Source organism: Pelophylax lessonae (assembly GCF_965119305.1).
Source record: "Pelophylax lessonae genome assembly, chromosome: 4".
Taxonomy (NCBI): Eukaryota; Metazoa; Chordata; class Amphibia; order Anura; family Ranidae; genus Pelophylax; species Pelophylax lessonae.
This window is the reverse complement of record NC_138771.1, coordinates 112,620,220-112,641,081: the sequence shown is the minus strand read 5'-3', so window position 1 is coordinate 112,641,081 and position 20,862 is coordinate 112,620,220. Positions and strand designations below refer to the sequence as shown.

The 20,862-nt window shown below is 41.9% G+C and overlaps 1 protein-coding gene across 1 annotated transcript in view; it reads left to right on the top strand.

Moving 5' to 3' along the window:
- Nucleotides 1-20,862, top strand: part of OTUD7A (OTU deubiquitinase 7A) — a 452,998-nt gene that overhangs the window by 424,866 nt on the left and 7,270 nt on the right. Inside the window, exon 12 of the mRNA XM_082256697.1 lies at nucleotides 20,581-20,695. Within this exon, the coding sequence (XP_082112823.1) occupies nucleotides 20,581-20,695 (115 nt within the window). The remainder of the gene's footprint in view (nucleotides 1-20,580; nucleotides 20,696-20,862) is intronic.

The following is a 20,862-nucleotide window of genomic DNA, read 5'->3' as shown; positions in this document are numbered from 1 at the left end:
ATGGCCATCCACCTGATGTAAAAATGATTCATCAGACCAGGCCAACTCCTTCTATTGCTTTGTGGTCCAGTTCTGATGCTCACATGCCCATTGTAGGTGCTTTTGGCTGTGGACAGCAGTCAGCATGGGAATCTGCAAATTTGCAGCCCCATACACAACAAACTGCTTGTTCTGACACCTTTCTATTGGAACGTCATTACCTTTTTCTACAATTTGAGCTACAGTAGTTCTTCTATTGGATCGAACTACATGGGTGAACGTTTGCTCCCAATGTGAATCAATGAGCTTTGGCCACCCATGACCTTGTTGCTGGTTTGGCAGTATTGCTTCCTTGTACCACTTTTAATAGGTTCTGACCTTTGCAGATCAGAAACATCCCACAAGAGCTGAGCCCTTTGAGCCCTTTTCAAAGTTGCTCAAATCTTTACACTTGCCCATTTTATTCTGCTTTGAACTCATCAACTTAAGGGCAACATGTTCACTTGCTGCCTAATATATCCCACTTTTCTCGTCAGTAGTCAGATTGTTATGGCTGATTGGTATATACAGTATATATTTTCCTTGTGCTGTGCCCTGCCTTTGCCATTGGGTTGAAATAGGCAAAAAGTACAAGGGGTTCTCAAGGAGGCAGATTGAGGGGCTTCAGAAGATCTGTTCAGAGCAGAGAAGACTGGTCTTTAGATATTCTCCGGGCTTTGTAACTCCTGGATAGTCTGGAGTCCAGAGACTTCAAAGAGCCCCAGAGAACCAGCTATGTGTACAGGTGTGCACAACCTTTATAATCTAGGGCCTGGCCATATTTCAGGTCTCCACCCAGGTCAGGCCATGGGCCCCATGCAGCAGGAAGCTGCGAGAAATATGCACAGTATGCAGTAGAAAGGTGCATAGACTGTATATGAACACAGGGGTACTGTGAACCGGTCTGAGGGGCCAGACGAAATATCTGAGTTTGAGGCTAGTGCAGTGTCACTGCAGAAGTGTGCCAGGAGGGTGGAAGTCAGGACTTTGTGCAGGCCAATCAAGTTTCTCCACCCCAAACTCGCTCATCCATGTTTTTATGGACCTTGCTTTGTGCACTGGTGCGCAGTTATATTGGAACAAGAAGGGGCCATCCCCAAACTGTTCCCACAAAGTTGGTAGCCTGAAATTGTCCAAAATGTCTTGGTATGCTGATGCCTTAAGCGTTCCCCTCACTGGAACTAAGGGGCAGGCCCAACCCCTGAAAAACAACCCTACATCATAATCCCCCCCTCCACCAAATGATTTCGACCAGTGCACAAAGCAAGATCCATAAAGACATGGATGAGTGAGTTTTGGGGGAAGGAACTTGACTGGCCTTCACAGAGTCCTGACCTCAACACGATAGAACACCTTTGGGATGAATTAGAGTGGAGACTGCGAGCCAACATCAGTGCCTGACCTCACAAATGCGCTTCTGGATGAATGGTCAAACATTCCCATAGACACACTCTTTGTGGACAGCCTTTCCAGAAGAGTTGAAGCTGTTATAGCTGCAAAGGGTGGGCAAACTCGATATTGAACCCTAAGGACTAAAGGCAGGTGTCCCAATACTTTTGACAATATAGTGTATATACATACATCTATATACAGTATATATATTTGTCCCTTACTAATTATGAACATTTTTATATCTTACAGTATACTACCCCTTCTTTATATGAATATAACCATGTTTTAATCAGCCTAGAAAATACACTAAAACATTGAATCCAAAAAGTTTCAGCAATTTCTAGATTTTTCTTGTTACATAGATTCAGCTCTAGACTCCTTTACCACGGGCTTTCCGATCTGGTCCGCCTGTCAGTTTTTCAGGCGGATCAGTTGCTCCATGCAGCCCTATGAAGCGGCGGATGTCAGCGGAGACATCTCTGCTGACACCTGCTGCTATCCGATCTGATCCTGTCTGTGAAATCCGGACGGAATGAAACCCTATTTTCCGTCCGTCTGGAGGATCGGATACGATCAGATGAAAACGGACAGACAGTAGAGGAGAGCAGGGCTCCATAGAGGAGAACAGGGCTCTGACAGCTCCGTCTCTGCACACAGAGCGGAGACGGAGCTGTCATCCTCCTGCTCAGTGGGGATCGGCGGATCAATCCCCGCTGAACCAAACTAACTCTGTCGAGCGCACCGCTCGTGTGAAAGGAGCCTTATTCATAAGCAGGTTTCTGTTTATTTCTCTCTGTTTGATTTTTTTTTTTCTTTTTTGTGCTGATATTTTGAAATGTATTCATTCCTGTATACTGCTGCATGTAAGTCAAAAAGAAGATGTTTATTTAACGGTTATATTTATTGGAAAATATTACTAACAATAATCATATTGCAGTTATATCTCACTGTAGAACTAGGCACTAACTGCAGTCTGTAGCCGAAATGACATTTGGATCAATGAATGTTATATTCTTGGTATTCTGTACAGAATGTTCTAGAACAGCTATGTACATAATGTACATTATTATGTACATTATTATTAATAAAGAGTGATGCCTTCCAAAAGTAGATAATGTGGGTGACGGGCTCATAAATAACCCACTTTTTCCTTTTTTTTTTTGTGATCTCTGCTTTTATTTTGTATTTTGATATCATGTTTTCTTGCTCATACAGTAAAATTATTTGAGTGTTTGTTTTATATATTGTTTGTGTGCTTTTTTGCTGACCTACATGACAAATAGTGTCAGATGCAACCTGATTGGCTGCCACAGAAAACACATTTATTGCATTTGTTGATAAGCCCTTTGTTCTCTTCAAATGTGGTTTGCATTGCTATAAAAGGCTTTGGGTATGCAAAACATGCTTTGAAGCAAGTCAAGTGCAGGTAAGATGAATTTCTCAATAAATTCTAAATTATATCAGAAGCATCTCAAATTTATTTCAAGCTTGTATAAATACAAAGCAGTGTTGTGCAATATTTCTGTGTTTTTCTATAGGTAAATACTACCAATCAACTGTATATAACCTATCAAACACATATATTAGGTGCCCATAATCTCAAAAGTCTAATATTTGTAAAAATCCACCGTATATATCACAGACCATGTCCTTATTTCACATTTACTGTTCAGTTCTTCTCTGTAGTGATGCCACACACCGTGTTGTTCAGTTTCCATGCAATTTGTTTTCTCATACACTGTGCAGTCCCATTACCATCACAATTTTACTCTCACATCCTTTATTTGAGCCAAACTCAACCTGGTCTACTGAACCTTCCCCTATAAGCCTTTGTTCACACCAGTGCGGCTTTGAAATCGCTACTTCAGCTTGATTTCAAAGTTGCAGATTAGTGCGATTTGAACCTCCAATTTAATTGCGGCTTGCAACTTTATTTAACAGAAGTCAATGCAAGTTGCAATGAAATTGCAAAAAAAACTAGTGTAGGAACCTTTTTGAAAATTGCTGCAACTTGAGTCGCAAGGATTTGAACAGTTACATTGCCAGCAATGGCACAGTGTAGATATTTGCCAGCACACCACAGATCCTTAAGTTGCCCAAACAGCTTTATTGAAGTATGTTCCCAACACAAAACAGGGGAGTGCAACGTTTCGGAGTCACGCAGGACCCCTTTGTTAGGTATTGGGTGCGACTTTTCATACGATTTTGAGCTGTCAAATTGCATGACAAATCATGCTGGTGTGAACCAGAGCTCAATGGTGTCTGTAAATCCCGACTGGTATCTCCTTCACCAATTCCAGGAAATCAATCCACCTCCATCCTTAGCCAGCTATGGGAATAATGTCACCATTCACCCAAAAAAGAATGATACTAATAGTGCTCACTGTATTCCCACTTTTATTGTTTTTTAAACGACTAAAATGTCACTTACAAAGTTGCGCACTGTTCTGGTTTCTGATTACCGTAAATACTCGAGTATAAGCCAACCCGAATATAAGACGAGGCACTTAATTTTACCACACAAAACTGGGAAAACGTATTGATTCGAGTATAAGCCTAGGGTGGGAAATGCAGCAGTTACTGGACCCAACTGGACCACCACGAGACCCAAAACAGGGGCTGCGGGCATGGTACAGGAGATGGTACAGGCATGGTACAGGAGATGGTACAGGAGATTATACAGGCATTGTACAGGAAATGGTACAGGAGATGCAGTGCTGCGGGCATAGTGCAGGAGAATCTCCTGTACCATGCCCGCAGCACTGCATCTCCTGAGGAGATCCAGGGGCTGCGGAGGAGTCTCACTTAACTTTCGATGAGGCACCTTACATTTAAAAATGGCGCCGCCCGGCGCCGACACGCGCCAACACGTGCGCATGCACCGTCTGCCCGGGAATAGTCAAACGTGTACGAGCTTTCCCGAGCGGCGGCGCATGCGCACTGCATCAGAGAAAGGTAATTTTGGACACTGACTCGAGTATAAGCCGAGGAGGGCTTTTTCCAGCATAAAAAAACGTGCTGAAAAAGTCGGCTTATACTCGAGTATAAACGGTACATCATGTATTTCCCTTTAAAATGATAGCCTGTTGATACCTCTCCAAAATGGCATTCCAATCCCTTCCGTTTGCGGAATGATGCTATCGGCTCCTCCCTACGCGTTACATCACTAGCATACGTGACTGTGGTTTGTAGGTCATTTTTACAAATACTGGACTTTTGATTTCATGGGCACCTAATATATTTCACAATAGGGGTGAATTACACCATGATTTGTGTTTGATAAGTTTGTACAGTTGATTGGTAGTATAAACAAAGAAATATTGTGTGTACTGTTTTGTATTTATATTTATTGTGGTGGACTGTGAGTACAAGTTGAGCGTCAGCTGCAATATACAGTATACACATATAATATTCGTTTAGTAGGGGTATTTGCGCTGAAGTTTTTTCTGGTGTAAATATCAAGCTGAAGCCATCAACACAAGCCCAAAGCCGTCAACACAATCCCAAAGCCCATCAACACAAGCCCAAAGCCGTCAACACAAGCCCAAAGCCTATCAACACAAGCCCAAAGCCCGTCTACACAAGCCCAAAGCCCGTCTACACAAGCCCAAAGCCCGTCTACACAAGCCCAAAGCCCGTCTACACAAGCCCAAAGCCCGTCTACACAATCCCAAAGCCCATCAACACAAGCCCAAAGCCCATCAACACAAGCCCAAAGCCCATCAACACAAGCCCAAAGCCCGTCTACACAAGCCCAAAGCTCATCAACACAAGCCCTTTCTTATAGATATCTATTAGTGAACTTTAAGTCCATAAACTTAAAAATTATTCAAGGGCAGATTAAATCTTCTCTGACAGTATCCTCACCCTTGAAGAATACTAGGCTGACACATCAAGCATGTAGGTTGGTGCCTTCAAAGCAATTAGGCCAATTGCCTGTGGTCCCAAAGAAAGGTCTCTCTCTAAAACCATCAGCCTGGTGCTAAAGGGCATTGAGTGACTGCTTGATAAAAACCTAACTTCCCCCCTTACCCAGTTGTCTTAAGCCGTTGCCCTATGTGGATATTGCCCTATATTTTTATTATAAAACATAAAAAACATTTGTAAATTAAATCAAATACATGACAGGTGTTTTTTGATTTTTCCCAATTTAAAGTAAAAGGGGTTGTAAAATCAGAAGGTTTTTTATCCTAATGCATTCTATGCATTAAGATAAAAAAAAAACCTGTGTGCAGCAGCTCCTCCCAACCCCCTCTAATGCTTACCTGAGCCCCTTCTCGATCCAGCGATGTCCATGACTGTCTCAGCCACCTGGGACTCCCCTCCTCATTGGCTAAGACAGCAGTGGTGCCATTGGCTCCCACTGCTGTCATCCAAAGTCAGTTAGCCAATGAGGAGAGAGGGGGGTGGGGCCGAACCACAGCCCTGTGTCTGAATTGATACACTTGGCTCTGACTCGGCTCGGCTGTGGGGGCACTCAAAAGGGAAGGAGGGGCCAGGAGAGCTGAAGAGGGACCCCTAGAAGAGGAGGATCCGGGCTGCTCTGTGCAAAATCATTACACAGAGCAGGTAAGTATAACATGTTGGTTATTTGTATTAGAAAAAAAAAACGAGACTTTACAATCACTTTAATGAGGTATTTTCTGTTTTCTGTAGACCTTTACTAAGTATTGTGTTCAGTGTCTAGCCCACTGAAAAAAAAATGACTTAATGGAGCATTATTCTTTTCAGTTCTTGCATTCAAGGGGAGAAGTAAATTGTAATTGGCACCTGTCACTTGTCAGATAGCCCGCCCACATGAGCTTTCAGCTAGAATAGTTCATTGCATTGATTTCAAGCTGTCCTTTTCAGACACAGATCCAACTGAGATCATTTAAATAAAGCCATTAATGCATCACAATGTTCTAAAACTCCCTGACCTGGAGGAAGATATTGTCTCAGTATGGTAATGGTTTTCTTATAAGTTTATCTATATTTTGGTTATAATCTTAGGTTTATTCTAGTTAGGAAATTATATGAATAAATTCATCAGTATGAAAATATAATCCATATAAGGTTCAAATTCTGAAGCATTATCTGTGAAGAGTCATTCTGCTTTACAAATATAGTACTTTTCTGAAATACACTTATCTGAGATGCCACACAATGACCGTTTCAATATAGAAATGAAAAATTAGAATTGCATTGTAATGTATAAACAGGTGCCACATTGGTCACTGATGTATATAGAAAAGTACCCTAATACTATGCTACAGTGCTTTGAATACATGGGCATTGGTAAGCTTACTGTAGCTATACACTGTGCTTAGTTTAGATATAGTCTTTTAGTATAAGCAGGGTTAGATTTATGGATAATTGTAGTTATCTAAGATAGTCAGGGTTACAGGAGGTGGCACAGCGCTGCCTATACATCATGATTCTGACTGTGTGTAATGCATCTCTATATAAATATATAGTGACATGAGATGCCCTGCCACTATGAAAAACACAGGATTTGCATTAGGTTCAATTTTAGGTTCCAATCGTTTCTGGGCAAAGAAAGCTGTGTTTTTGTCTTTCTCTGGATTCTGTAAACCTTGATTTGTGGCCTGTAGCTTGAAAGATTCAAAGTGTCTTGGGTAGGACAGGACCTTCAATCCTGTGTCTGGATTTTACTGGAGCTCTGAGGAAGGGGGCTTGACCCCCGAAACGCGTTAGCGGTCCTGATTGAAGGACTTGTTCCAGTTCACACATGGTGGATTCTTGTAACACGATTTTATCATCTTCATGTCTGCGAGTATGCATTTGGCATTTTCTTAAAATTTTGCAAACAGTGACCACGGGTAATGCCCTAGGTGTTTGCACCTCCTTTTTCTCTCTTTCTATGTACCCATGTTGGAGTTCCCTGCCTGAGGAGAGCAGCACGCCAGTCTTCCCCTTCGGAGTGAGCGCTAGGCTGAATTTTGTACTTTGGATTTTACTGGATGCCTAAAGCTGTGTGCTGGGTCATCAAATACTTAAGCCTGAGGATAGCTCAGGGCTCCCAGTTTGGAGACAGCCCTCTTATTGGAGATAGGCAAAGGCATGTGCCTGGGTACACCCTAATCCCCCTGTGTGGTGCAGATCCCCCCCCCCCCTGCCCCCCTGTTTAGACCCCTGATATTTCACCAAAGCCCCCTAGCGGGGCTCCTAAAAAACATTATAAAAATAAAAACTACTGACACCATCCACTTCCCTACTGACACCAATCTCTTCCCTACTGACACTGTCTATTGCTCTGCTAACACAATCAGTATATACAGTATACACATGCACACATATGCAAATGTGTTTGAGCTTTGGGGTGCACACCCTAATGCAATAGGCTGTGCACAACTATGGAGATAGGATATCCCAGCTAAGAGTCAAGAGACAGGAGGTCTCAACGAGGGGTCAGAGGTGCCCCAATGAGGAGACAGAAGGTAACTTCCCAAGAGTCAGATGGGCTCCTATCAGGGTGTCAGAAGAACCCCTATCCAGAGACCCGGAGTGGGCTGTGCAGTACCGATCGTCGGCCGAACCATTGGCCGTCTTTTGTCCAGGGCTGTCGTGTCTGTTGAAAACTGCAAAAGACTGCACACGAATTTTGTCGGCCAACAACAGCCGACTGCAGAAGTGATGTCATGGTTAACTTTCCTTGTCTTTTTTTCTTTTCTGAGCATGCCCAGTCTTGCTAATCTGCTGTTTGTCGGCCGAAATCTGTATTAACTGGCGAACAATCGGCCGTTCTGGTGACGGCCAACAAATATTTTAAAGTCTGCACGACAGATTCTGTTCGGCCGAAAATGCGCTGTCGGAAGCATCATACTAACAAGCCTACAATCGGCCGATCGGTCGGCGGCCGAACGATTGGCCGTCTTTTGTCCAGGGCTGTCGTGTCTGTTGAAAACTGCAAAAGACTGCACACGAATTTTGTCGGCCAACAACAGCCGACTGCAGAAGTGATGTCATGTGATGGTTAACTTTCCTTGTCTTTTTTTCTTTTCTGAGCATGCCCAGTCTTGCTAATCTGCTGTTTGTCGGCCGAAATCTGTACTGACTGGCGAACAATCGGCCGTTCTGGTGACGGCCAACAAATATTTTAAAGTCTGCACGACAGATTCTGTTCGGCCGAAAATGCGCTGTCGGAAGCATCATACTAACAAGCCTACAATCGGCCGATCGGTCGGCGGCCGAATATTTACAGCCGACAATCGGTACGTGTGTACGGGGCTTAAGGCTACATTCACATGTAGGTTTTTGGGGAGTTTTTCTGCTCTAGGATCAGCTCTCAAAACGCCCAACAAGACAAAGCCTATTAATTTCAATGGCCCCTGTTCACATCTGAGCGTTTTGACGCCGTAAGCAAAACGCCAAACGCTCAAAAGAGTACATAATCTTCTTTTTGGGCAGATTACAGGCGTTTTCCATTGGTCTCTATTCAATCTAAAAACGCCTGCACAAAAAACACCTGCAAAAACGCCCATAAAAACGCCTGTAATAGCAACGCCAAGATGTGAACGTAGCCTAAAGGCTAAATAAGCCAAGTGAAACAAAAGAGCTGTACAGAGGGACTGGTAAGGAGAGCAGCGGTGCTGCTGATAAGGAAGCCAGGTGGCTTGGAGCTTTCAGTTGTCTTTTCATATTGATGGAGGAAACCACCTGTGTGCAACTGATTTCTATGTGAGCTGCTCTGTTCTGTTTAATAAAAGTGGCTGCCACACCCTAAAATGCAGCTTTTTTCTGGGTATAGACCCAGTAAGGCAGTACTGCTGCTTTTTAAAGTGGAACCCTTAATAGCTCTATTGTGGCCAGAAACATACATGTGGTACTGAGCAGAAGTGATATTATGGGTATGACTTTCACAGATGGTTTTCTCCAGCTATATGAGAGCCTGGGCTTTGCCTTTACACATATACCTCCTCCACACCTCCATTGAGCCTTCATATATCTACTAAACAGCTTGGAAAAGTGAGAGTATGTATTGTATAGCCAAAGTTCTTTTTAAACCCCTGCCAGGTAAATGTTTCCTATCTGTGTTCCATTGGGGAAAGCTCCTTTCATTTCCTGTCTCAGAGGTGTAACAGGAAGTTACAGGAAATCTTCCAATGTTAGGGGAATTCTCCTCTTAAGCAACTGTCCCCAGAACAAATAGAGGGGTGAATGTCCCCAATGGGAATTTAGACAGAAATAAAAACTTGACAGAAGGTCTAACCCTTCCCCATTCTATCCAACAAATATAAAAGGTTACACTTTTAAAAAAGCCCATTTTGTCATATTTCAGGGGTGACCCAGTCATTGGATAGATGTGTAAGTGTTGCTAAAAACGGCTCCATAACTGATGCTTTTCATTTCAGGCATCTTAGCAACAATTTGGTCATTATAGGCCCTCTAATGCTGGGGTCCAAACGTTTCAAAAAAAGGGCCAGTTTACTGCCCTTCACATTTAGAGGGGGGGCTGACTGTGACCAGCGGGAGTAGAAATTAGGGTTTAAAAAAATTACAATATTGGGAGGAATATTGCCCCATCATCGGTATCAGTGGGAGGAATAGTGCCCCATCATCGGTATCAGTGAGAGGAATAGTGCCCCATCATCGGTATCAGTGAGAGGAATAGTGCCCCATCATTGGTATCAGTGGGAGGAATAGTGCCCCATCATCGGTGTCAGTGGGAGGAATAGTGCCCCATCATCGGTATCAGTGGAAGGAATAGTGCCCCATCATCGGTATCAGTGGAAGGAATAGTGCCCCATCATCGGTGTCAGTGGGAGGAATAGTGCCCCATCATCGGTATCAGTGGGAGGAATAGTGCCCCATCATTGGAGTCAGTGGGAGGAATAGTACCCCATCATCGGTATCAGTGGGAGGAATAGTGCCCCATCATCGGTATCAGTGGGAGGAATAGTGCCCCATCATTGGTATCAGTGGGAGGAATAGTGCCCCATCATTGGTATCAGTGGGAGGAATAGTGCCCCATCATTGGTGTCAGTGGGAGGAATAGCGCCCCATCATTGGTGTCAGTGGGAGGAATAGTGCGCCATCATTGGTGTCAGTGAGAGGAATAGTGTCCCGAGGCCCAAATTAAGGCAAGCAAAGGGCCACATTTTGGGTCGCAGTTTGGAGACCCCTGCTCTAGAGCACTTTTTCGCAACATCCTCATTCATATATTGGACACTCAAAGTTAGAGGTGATTTTTTTTATTCCAAAGCATACACCTTTACACGGTGGTACTGATTAGTATGCCAGTGTTTCTCTTCTCCCTCGGTTTCTCTCACTCAGCTAGTGTGATCCTAGTGCTAACAGGGAGGATGCTGGGTATGCACACAATGTCCTCCTTATCAACCGATGATGTCCTTGTAACGGTGCACAATGAAAACACGTGGCTTCATGCAATTAAGACAGGCTTGATTCACCCGCTGGCTTGTATACAACTTTTAGGTATTTTGCCAAAGCACCCCTAAATAAACTTGAAGGCACCGTGGTTGAAAATGGCTTCTCTAGACTAGAGGATACGTCATACCTCTGGAGGCTGTTAAATCGACTTTTTTTGCGAGTGGGGGGGGGGTATTTGGCTGTTGGAGAAAAAGAAAGGGTTCAAGCACATGGGCTAAAATCACCACACGAGATCCTAAGAAGATCTTAGAATACTGACTGTATAAAGACCCATTGTTCTTGGAGACAGATCTCTTTGCATAGTGGAAGGGTTTGAGTAATTCTATTGAAAGAAAAGTATTTTTGTAGCCAATATTGAAAGAGTTTAGTAACTGCTTATGGCGCTCGCAGCCATCTGAAAGCATCCTGTACATTTTCATGGCTTTATTTTGTTGTTTTATGTTCATTTTGAAGCTGAATTTGTTTTGAAATCATTAACTGATAGGAAATGATTGAGCTAGGGAGACCATAACTTTAATTAGTATAAAATAGGGCAATGGAAGATTTTAGTATTTATTATTGTACCTGGGATATACTATAGAGAATTTGCATTCCCCACTTGAGTCAGCAGCCGCAAGGTGATTGTCAGTACAGAGTATTCTCTATAGTGATGGATTTGTTATGGAGACAGTAGCCAGTCATTTCCTAGCAATAGCATGTTCTCTGCTGCCATCTAATGGAGAAAATATATTACTACAGCAAAATCCTAGCTTTATAAGGATAAGTTCACCTTTTTGCGGAGAATTTCACTTTTCATACTAAATAGAAACATTTTCCAATGACAGCTATCACAATGTGCTTTTCTCTGACCTTATCCACAGATGTTTTAAAATCTTGTCAGTTTATTTGATTTTTTCGAAAGTATTTTTAGATTCCATCACTTCCTCAGCTTTCACTTTCTGTTAGGTCATCTCCCAGAAGCCTTCCCTTCCTTGTTGCATCACAGAAGAGGGTGTGATAAGGTGTGTTCATCACTCTAGACCACATCTCCCTCATTACAATGCCACCTTCCACCCACTTCCTATACAATCTGATTGTACAATCTCCTCTATATCTCCCATCAGCTATGTAGTTCAAGGACCTGCCTGATTTGATACAAATTCAATGGATTGTTCAGGTGTGACATCCTATTCCATAGTTCTGGAAGATCTAAAGGAAATTGTACAGAGATTGTACAATCAGATTGCATAGTGTGTGGCCATCTTTGTAAAAGTACATAGGGGAGAGTGGATGGAGACACTCAGTTGTCAGGCCTCATTCACTTCTCCACATAGCGAAAACTCACAATCCCTTATGTGTTTGTTTTGGAGTGTTTTCACTCGTCATGTATAGGGGCGCCCATTCACTGGAATAAGCTGCCTTACACGCAACAATCACTCCAGAAATGTTTTTGGAGCGTACCACGGTGCACTACTGCAGTTTATGGTGCGTTTGCCCCACTTGGGGTGCCATTAACATGTAATGACAGCACCAGCATGATGCACATTTGCAGCGTTTCTGAAACGCATGGCAAAGCGCACATTTTCTGTGCAGTTTTATATGTGTTCGGAAACACAGATGTGAATGTAGCCTCATTCTTGGGTAAATTTTACTCACACCTAGAGTAGTGGGAGCACATGTCCGTTGGCTCGTTTTTCCAGTGAAATACATAGGGCAGCCCGCTGACTTCAATGGCAAAGTAGTTCATGGGACATACACGTGGCAAAGCAGTTCATGGGATATTTTGGCGTGGTGCGAGTTGCACGTTTTTTTCCGGCATTTGTCACCTGTTTTTCATGCGGCAAAATGTGTATTTGCTTCTATGTTTGGTGTGCCAATTAATGACACTAAAAGTGCAACTAGGTCATTTTAGGTGTATAAATGTGGCCATACACTGTACAATCTGATTGTGCATTCTCTTTTAAACTTAATAAAACTATATAATAAAAGGACACACCATCCAACCGATCACTCTGTATCCAATCAGGCAGGCCCTTGTACTAAATCAGGGGGTGTTTCAAGGGCTGCCTGCAGCCCCAGGGAGTTTAGCATGCAGCCTGAGCCCGTCTGAAGGGACCCTGGGGAAGCAAGGCAAATGTACGCATAGAGAAATGCCAGGGATGCTGTAAAAACTTAGTTGATGGGTGAAGGTGTGCTAATAAGATTAGCTGATAACTCCTTCCTGTGTCTTACTGGTTCCTCTGTCTGTGTCTGTATATCAGGGAGTCACTGAAACTTTCTAAGAAATACAGCAAGGGCCAAGGTAAGGCCTTGTTCTCAAAATCAAAGAAAGCTTTTATTTTTCTGCAACCAAGGTACATTCATGTCAAGCTAATATTCCTGTTAGTTCTAAGGTACATTAATGGCATAATTGGTACATAGGGGAGCTGGATTTTAGAGAGCAAAATAAAAAACAACTTAGCCTTCAAAATCTCTAATTTTAGTATTAAAGCAGACATTTGATATTGGTAAAAAGTTAAACATCGATACTTATCTATCTGCTGCAGCATCGCTACAATGCTGCAACTAACCCCTGCTGATCTTAAGCCAGAAAAATGAGCAATCACATGACCACTGATCTCTCAGTTCTCAGGTCTGCTCGGAGCAGACAGCAGTCAGTCACCGCTCTCTGCTTTGCTCCTCCAGTGCTCATTGGAGTGCTGGGCAGGAGAGGGAGCAGGAGTGGCTGGCTCAGATTCTCCGTAGCAGGCTGAGCTAGCATTCAATCAGACCTCTGGGTGGATCCCGACATTATTTTGTCGGGATCCTTCCAGAGTCTGGAGTGACTCCGTGACATTAGCTGACAGCGGGTTGGTATAATTAACTTCCAGTACGCAGGGTAATTTTTTCGCCTCTTTTGAGTTTTTTTTTTTTTCATAGCATTGCTGCACTTTATTTTATAAATATCATAGGTGGAGTGTTACATTATTCTCATTGCGGCCCTTTGTACCTTACCTTTTAGTGGTTTGTAGGGTGGTTTCCTTTCTGTTGCTGTCCCTCAATTCCTTTTCAGTTTCTTTCTCTTAGTTAGAGAATCTGGATTTTGTACGGCCACCAAGCTGGTTTTTCAGACCACGCAGTAACAACTTGGTTGATTCTGGCAAGGTTGGGAATTAACTCTTTCATCCATGCTGGGAGGTTTCTCGTAATGGATGTATCCATTTAGCTTATCCTTAAATCTGGTCTTTACGGAACAGACATTTTCCTAAATCCACGAGTGATCCTTCTGTTGGTTGATCTTTTAATCTGACCTCCTGCTAAATCTCATCTTTTAGTTGCTAAATCTGAAAAATGTGAGAGCTCCCCCCATATCTGACATTTTATGTCGGACAGGGTCGGTGTGTTTCAGTTATGACTAAACTGTCATTTTCTTGGAGTCAGGGTATTGGTTTATGTATCCCCGCATCCGCTGTTACCACTTTGAAAAGTAAGGGTTCTGCATGTGAGTGTGCTTCTTTTCTTCCCTATAATGAAGTATCTATTTCTAATAAGCCATGTACTTTCTTTGAGGGTCAGCAGCAAGGATATGCTATATAAAAATATATTAATTTTGCGAGCTACTTGCTCCAATAAACAGGCGAGCTGAGCTGCTGGCAATGATCACAATCCCATTTATGTAATGCAACGCTATTAGTGCTCAATATAATAAATAGTGTCAAAAGCACTACATTAAAAAATATATTGTTGGCGCTAGTTATAAATATTTGCAAGTGTCAAATGTCTTAATTAGCCAACCATATATCACAGATATTTCCAATATACTCAAACTAAAACAAGAGTGAATGCAATCAAACATAAATATAGTGCAATCCAAAAAAATGTTTGTTTGTGCAATCCCAAAGAAATATATCATAAATGTCCGTGCAAACATAAAAAATCCTCTACTAGCACCTTATTAGCAATTAAGGAATCTCTATCCACATTTCTTATTTTCCCCCTTTCTCTATTTAAAAACTCCTCCTGGTATCCCTTATCTTTAAACATCCTAGATAAATGTGAGTACCCTGAGTATGCTTTTTCAATAAATGGTTTTTAGAAGGATATAAGCACTATTGGTCTTTTAACCTTTTTATATATATGCTGTCTGGATACCATAATCCCTTTATGAGGAGATAACAGAGGAGAGGGTTGGAGGAGCTGGATGTAGGCCTTGATAGGCTAAGGCCCCTTTCACACAGGTGGACCGTTCAGATTCATGTTTCAGTTTTTTTGGATTATCTGAACGGTCACCCCATGCATCTCTATGGGGCATCGGATGTCAGCGGAGACATGTCCGCTGACATCCGATCCGTCAAATCTGGCGGATCGGCCAGCGGATGGGATCGGATGAGAATGGACAGATGGTCCGTTCCCATCCAATTTCCCCATAGAGATGCATGGGGACCTGACAGCTGTGTCTCTGCACACAGCACGGAGAACAGCTGTCATCTTCCTGCTCAGCGGCGGATAAGAAGGCCTGGCTCGCGGTCTCCGCTCTAATTCATCCAAAGGTGTTCTATCAGGTTGAGGTCAGAACTCTGTGCAAGCCAGTCAAGTTCCTCCACCCCAAACTCGCTCATCCATGTCTTTATGGACCTTGCTTTGTGCACTGCTGTAAATCATTTGGTGGAGGGGGGATTATGGTGCGGGATTGTTTTTCAGGGGTTGGGCTTGGCTCCTTAGTTCCAGTGAAGGTTTTTTTTAAGGGGTCAGCATACCATAAACATTTTGGACAATTTTATGCTCCCAACTTTCTTGGGAACAGTTTGGGGATGGCCCCTTCTGTTCCAACATCACTGCCCACCAGTGCACAAATTAAGGTCCATAAAGACATGGCAGAGCGAGTTTGGGGTGGAGGAACATGACTGGTCTGCACAGAGTCCTGACCTCAACCCGATAGAACACTTTTTGGATGAATTTGATGGCCAAACATTCCCACAGACACACTACTAAACCTTATAGACAGCCTTCCTAGAAGAGTTAAAGCTTTTATAGATGCAAAGGGTAGGCCAACTCAATATTGAACCCTACGGACTAAAACTGGGATGCCATTAAAGTTCATGTGCATGTAAAGGCAGGTGTCCCAATACTTTTGACAATATAGTGTATCTTCACCCCTGCCTACCCCTTTTCTGTACAGATGATGTTTTTCGCCCATCTCAAGGATTCAGCTTTACTACCCTTCTATTTTTTCTAGCTTGATGGTTTATTTTCCTTCTCTTCATTTGATTTATCTGCTAAGAGGCTCTTGCATCCATACATGCCCCCTTAAAGTGTTAATAAACCCACAACCAAAAAATCAGTCTGTATATGCAGTAAAGCATGCTTGTTAAGCTCACTGTGAAACCTAAGGGGTTAATCCTTTGCATTGTGTAAAAAGGCTGTTTTATCCTGTCTTCTTTGATTCTGATAAGACGGAGCCTTTGGAGTCACTCTGCACATGCTCAGTCTGGTGTGTGTTGCTAGAGAGTTTTTTTTTTTTTTTCTTAGGAGAGTGCATGTGATTAGCACAGGGTCAATCAGCACTGTCCAGACAGGGTCAGGGGTCCTGCAGCTTCACAGGACAGGGAGAGGAGAATGAAAACTCCTTCTACAAGCTTTAAAAAGACACTGATAGAAGTCATAAGACTGCTATATACTGCTGATGAGAATAAGTGTTTAGCTGTTTATAGCAGGAAGGTACAAAGAAAAATGGGCATTTAAACTGTGGTTCTAGACCCTATCAATCTATCAAGTAATATCAATTCTATTATGGAACTCCCTCACCCTTAAGTCAGAGGTCTAGGGCAGGAATGTCAAACTCAATTTCATCACGGGCAGCATTAGCATTATAGTTGCCCTTAAAGGGCAGGTTGTATTCATAAGACTATATTAATTTATCCAGGGCTTTTCTTCTCAGAAAATAACTGAAGGAACTCAACAGTGGGAGTGGCAAAGTTGCACTCACAGCTGGAGGATCTTAAAGGGGCAATAAATACCAGGAGTCCATTATGTGCGGAGTTCAGGGATGCACTGTGTACGGAGTACAGTTTCAGAGGATCTCTATGCACAAAGTGCAGAGTTCAGGGGTACACTAGGTACATAGTGCAGAGTTCAGGGGAGTGTTACATACCGAATGCAGGGTTCGGGGGTGTGCTATGTACGGAGTGTAGCGTTTAGAGATGCTCTGTGTACAGAGTGCAGAATTTGGGGTGCTCTGTGTACAGAGTGCAGAGTTCAAGGGTTTACAGTGTGCAGGGTTCAGTTCTCGTTTGTAGGCTGTCCACATCTCACTTCCACTCCTCCTCAGCTCTCAGGTCTTGGGATCCCCTTAAATCATGGTGCTCTGATATGCTAATTTCTTGCCTAGGAAGTCAGTCATGCAGCTACCCATTGCACATTGAAGGTGTTCAAAACCTAAAGCCTAAGTGTAGCCAAAATAAAAAAATTAAAATAAAAAACATAAAAATCATTACAAGGGTACAAGGAGCATATCTTACAGTTAGTAACATGTGTCCCTTGTGCTGATGCCTCTTCTATTAGGTAAAACCCTCCTCCAATAATGCCTCCCCACTCCCACCATCGTAATGTTCAAGTGCAGTGGGGGTTAATAGAGCTGTGGGAGCTGTCATAGGCACTCAACAAGAGTGCCTGACTATGCCCGCCCTTTCCGCTCAACTGCTCCATTCATAGAAACTGTACTTAAAGCGGAGTTCCGGCCTCAAAAACCACTTTGGGCCATCCGCTTGCTGACAGTCACCTGAAAAAGAAATGAATAGTCCCAATTTTTTTTTGTTTACTTACCTTGTTATTGAAGAAAATATACTTACCTTTCTTCCACTTCCTCCCTCTGCAGCCGCGGCCTGCGCCGTCTCTTCCTGCTTGCATTGACTCCTGGGAGATGAACGCCATCTTTTCTAGGAATCAATGCGCTTGCATGCCCAGAAGCTGTTTAGCAGGGAATGACGCACCTGAACCGGAACTGACGAGCGGGGCCGATGCAGGGCATTCTGGGACCAAAGAGGACACAGAAGAGGACACCTAAGAGGAAGCTCTGGCTTCAGCTGCCCACACCTGAGATGGCAGCGCTGGACAAGACATTTTCAAGGTAAGTATTTCTTCTATGGGATATCTATGGCCTTAGTTTAAGACCAAATTACAGCGCTTGCTCAAAACAATGAATACCTGTATGTATTACCTATATTTCAATGGTAAGTATGATACCAGTATATATATTGCAAAATTAATACAACTGTGGATGAATATCTAATAAATATTGTGCAGATAATAGGTGGTTAAAATAAAATATATAAAAAAACAGATATAAATGAAAAATGCTTCAATGAAATTATCTGTGAATATTCCAAAAGATATATATGTATATATACAGTCCAAAAAAGATTATTATAAAAGTGACTTCAGTGCTCAAAAAATAAATGAATAAATAATAAGTGTCCTTGATGACAAAAATTGTGAATCTTCAATTCAAAAAGTGCACGTGCTTTATCATAATTCGCTGTGACATCAATTCCTTTGTGGGTAAATAGGCTGGGTCACTTACCAGATGTAGTGGGTTCTATATACCATATGGCATTAGAACATTTCAAGCTTAAGAAGCCCCCTGGGCTCAATAGGTATCCCCTTTGGGTGGTCCCCAATGGCAGGTATTTCCGTCCGGGATATCGATGACGGTATGTGGAAGAAAAAAGAAGCTCCAAATAGCGTAATTCAATTTTAACTGAATCCTTTATTTCCCATATGTCGGGTAAAATAGGTTAAAAGATATTGTCACATCACTGGTGGTCTAGCGGTACGGGCTGCTCGTCCTCCTCGCGGTGAGACAAGTTACTTCCAGAGCTCTGAAGACGTCACCGGAAGTGTTATTAGGAGATTCCTCCAACACAAATCTGTTCTACATCAGTTTTACTTATTATCTACCTAACCTTCTTGGCTTTGCTAGGACTAATGAGGAAAATAAAAAGTTACATTAATGTAGAACTGCCTCATGTAGAAGGATGTCACCGAAGGCCAGACTCTACGCTAAGGTTCAAGCCAACTGTTTCTATATTGAGAAAAAAGGATATGGGTATGGGTCTGGAAAACTGAATTACTTGCTTCCAATTATAAAACAAAATATTGGAAGTAGCTTGTCTCACCGCGAGGAGGACGAGCAGCCCGTACCGCTAGACCACAGCGAATTATGATAAAGCACGTGCACTTTTTGAATTGAAGATTCACAATTTTTGTCATCAAGGACACTTATTATTTATTCATTTATTTTTTGAGCACTGAAGTCACTTTTATAGTAATCTTTTTTGGACTGTATATATACATATATATCTTTTGGAATATTCACGGATAATTTCATTGAAGCATTTTTCATTTATATCTGTTTTTTTATATATTTATATTTTAACCACCTATTATCTGCACAATATTTATTAGATATTCATCCACAGTTGTATTAATTTTGCAATATATATACTGGTATCATACTTACCATTGAAATATAGGTAATACATACAGGTATTCATTGTTTTGAGCAAGCGCTGTAATTTGGTCTTAAACTAAGGCCATAGATATCCCCTACACCATTTTTTATACAGTAGCTGCTATTTATTGATTTTAGGCTCTTCTTTTAATACCCACCAATATTTTAAATCACTATTTATAGTACTCTCACATTGGCGCGAGGAATATACTTTGTATATATATTTTAAGTATTTCTTCTAATAGGTAAGTGCAACCTGGGACAGTTCAGAGGCTATCCATTATGAAATGCACTAGCCCGGACTGTCCCGGGGGTATGTTTATCTAAAAAACGTTTCTGAGGCCGGAACTCCGCTTTAAAGCAAAAGAGGATCTATGAATAGAGGGAAAGGATCTTTCAATATTGTGCTTGTCCTCAAATCATAGATTGTTTTTCATTCATAAAAACTGTAGTACGGCTTATATCTGTCCAAGTGCCCTTACGACAGTGGCATGAGAGCCTTCAAAACGAATGCTGGTCATACATATAGATTTTAGTTAGAAAATTTTCATTTTAAGAACATTCATTTGATTTTCTAAACATTAGTAGAGTCAAACCGATGTTTGTTTTTCGACCAAAGTGGCGAGAAAATGCAAAGAAGCAGGTTGGAAAGTTTTTTCTAGAACTAAATTATTTTTGGATGGCATATGTGGGTTTTGGTTTGGGAGTTGCATTTGTTTTTTTTTTTTTTTTGGAAAATTCTTTTTATTTGTGAATTGCATTTTAAAATAGAATTTTTAAAATAAGTAAAATTTTCGAATTACATTCTCCCATTCATTAAATGTGTAAAGAATGTCCGTGCAAATATTCTCATCCAAAAAATGATTAGTGGATGGCCAACATAAACCTTGCCCCCATTCCACAAAGGAGTGATGTTTAGCCAAGCTCAAGCATTGTCAGGGGTAAGTGGCTGGGGTCCTGTATTTCTTAGGAACTTCAGGTGGTTTCAGCGGTATTGTCAGGAGCACAGCTGTAAATAAAACGACTCTCAGATTTATATTACTTTAGTGTAGGTATTCCACCTACAGATGTACTGTAAACCTTTGATTGGATTTGTATTACCTACATGAAGAAAAGCAGATAACTCCTGTGGGTGAACCTCACCTTTGATATCTCCCTTGATAGTCCCCACAAAATACAGGAAGACAGTTTTTTAAGCTACAAGTGAATTATTCATTTTGTATTGCATTAAATCTTTAACCTCATGTATATGGTTATTATTTTATTTCCATTATATTTGGTCATAATTGTTTTTTTTTTCTTTTTGATTGCAGCAGTTATTCCATTAACAGACTCTGAACACAGGCTTCTTCCCTTGCACTTTGCTGTTGATCCTGGAAAGGACTGGGAATGGGGAAAGGATGATAATGACAACATTAAACTGGCCAGGTAATTTTGGCTCTAAATCTCTGCTTCGTCCATTGCCTATTAATTTGAACAAAGAACCTTTTACAGAATCACTGCAAACTTACTATTGATGTTGATTTAATCAGTATCACATACAGGGATGAAATGTGTTTATAGCAAGAAGCAGAATATTAGCAATTGCAAGAACT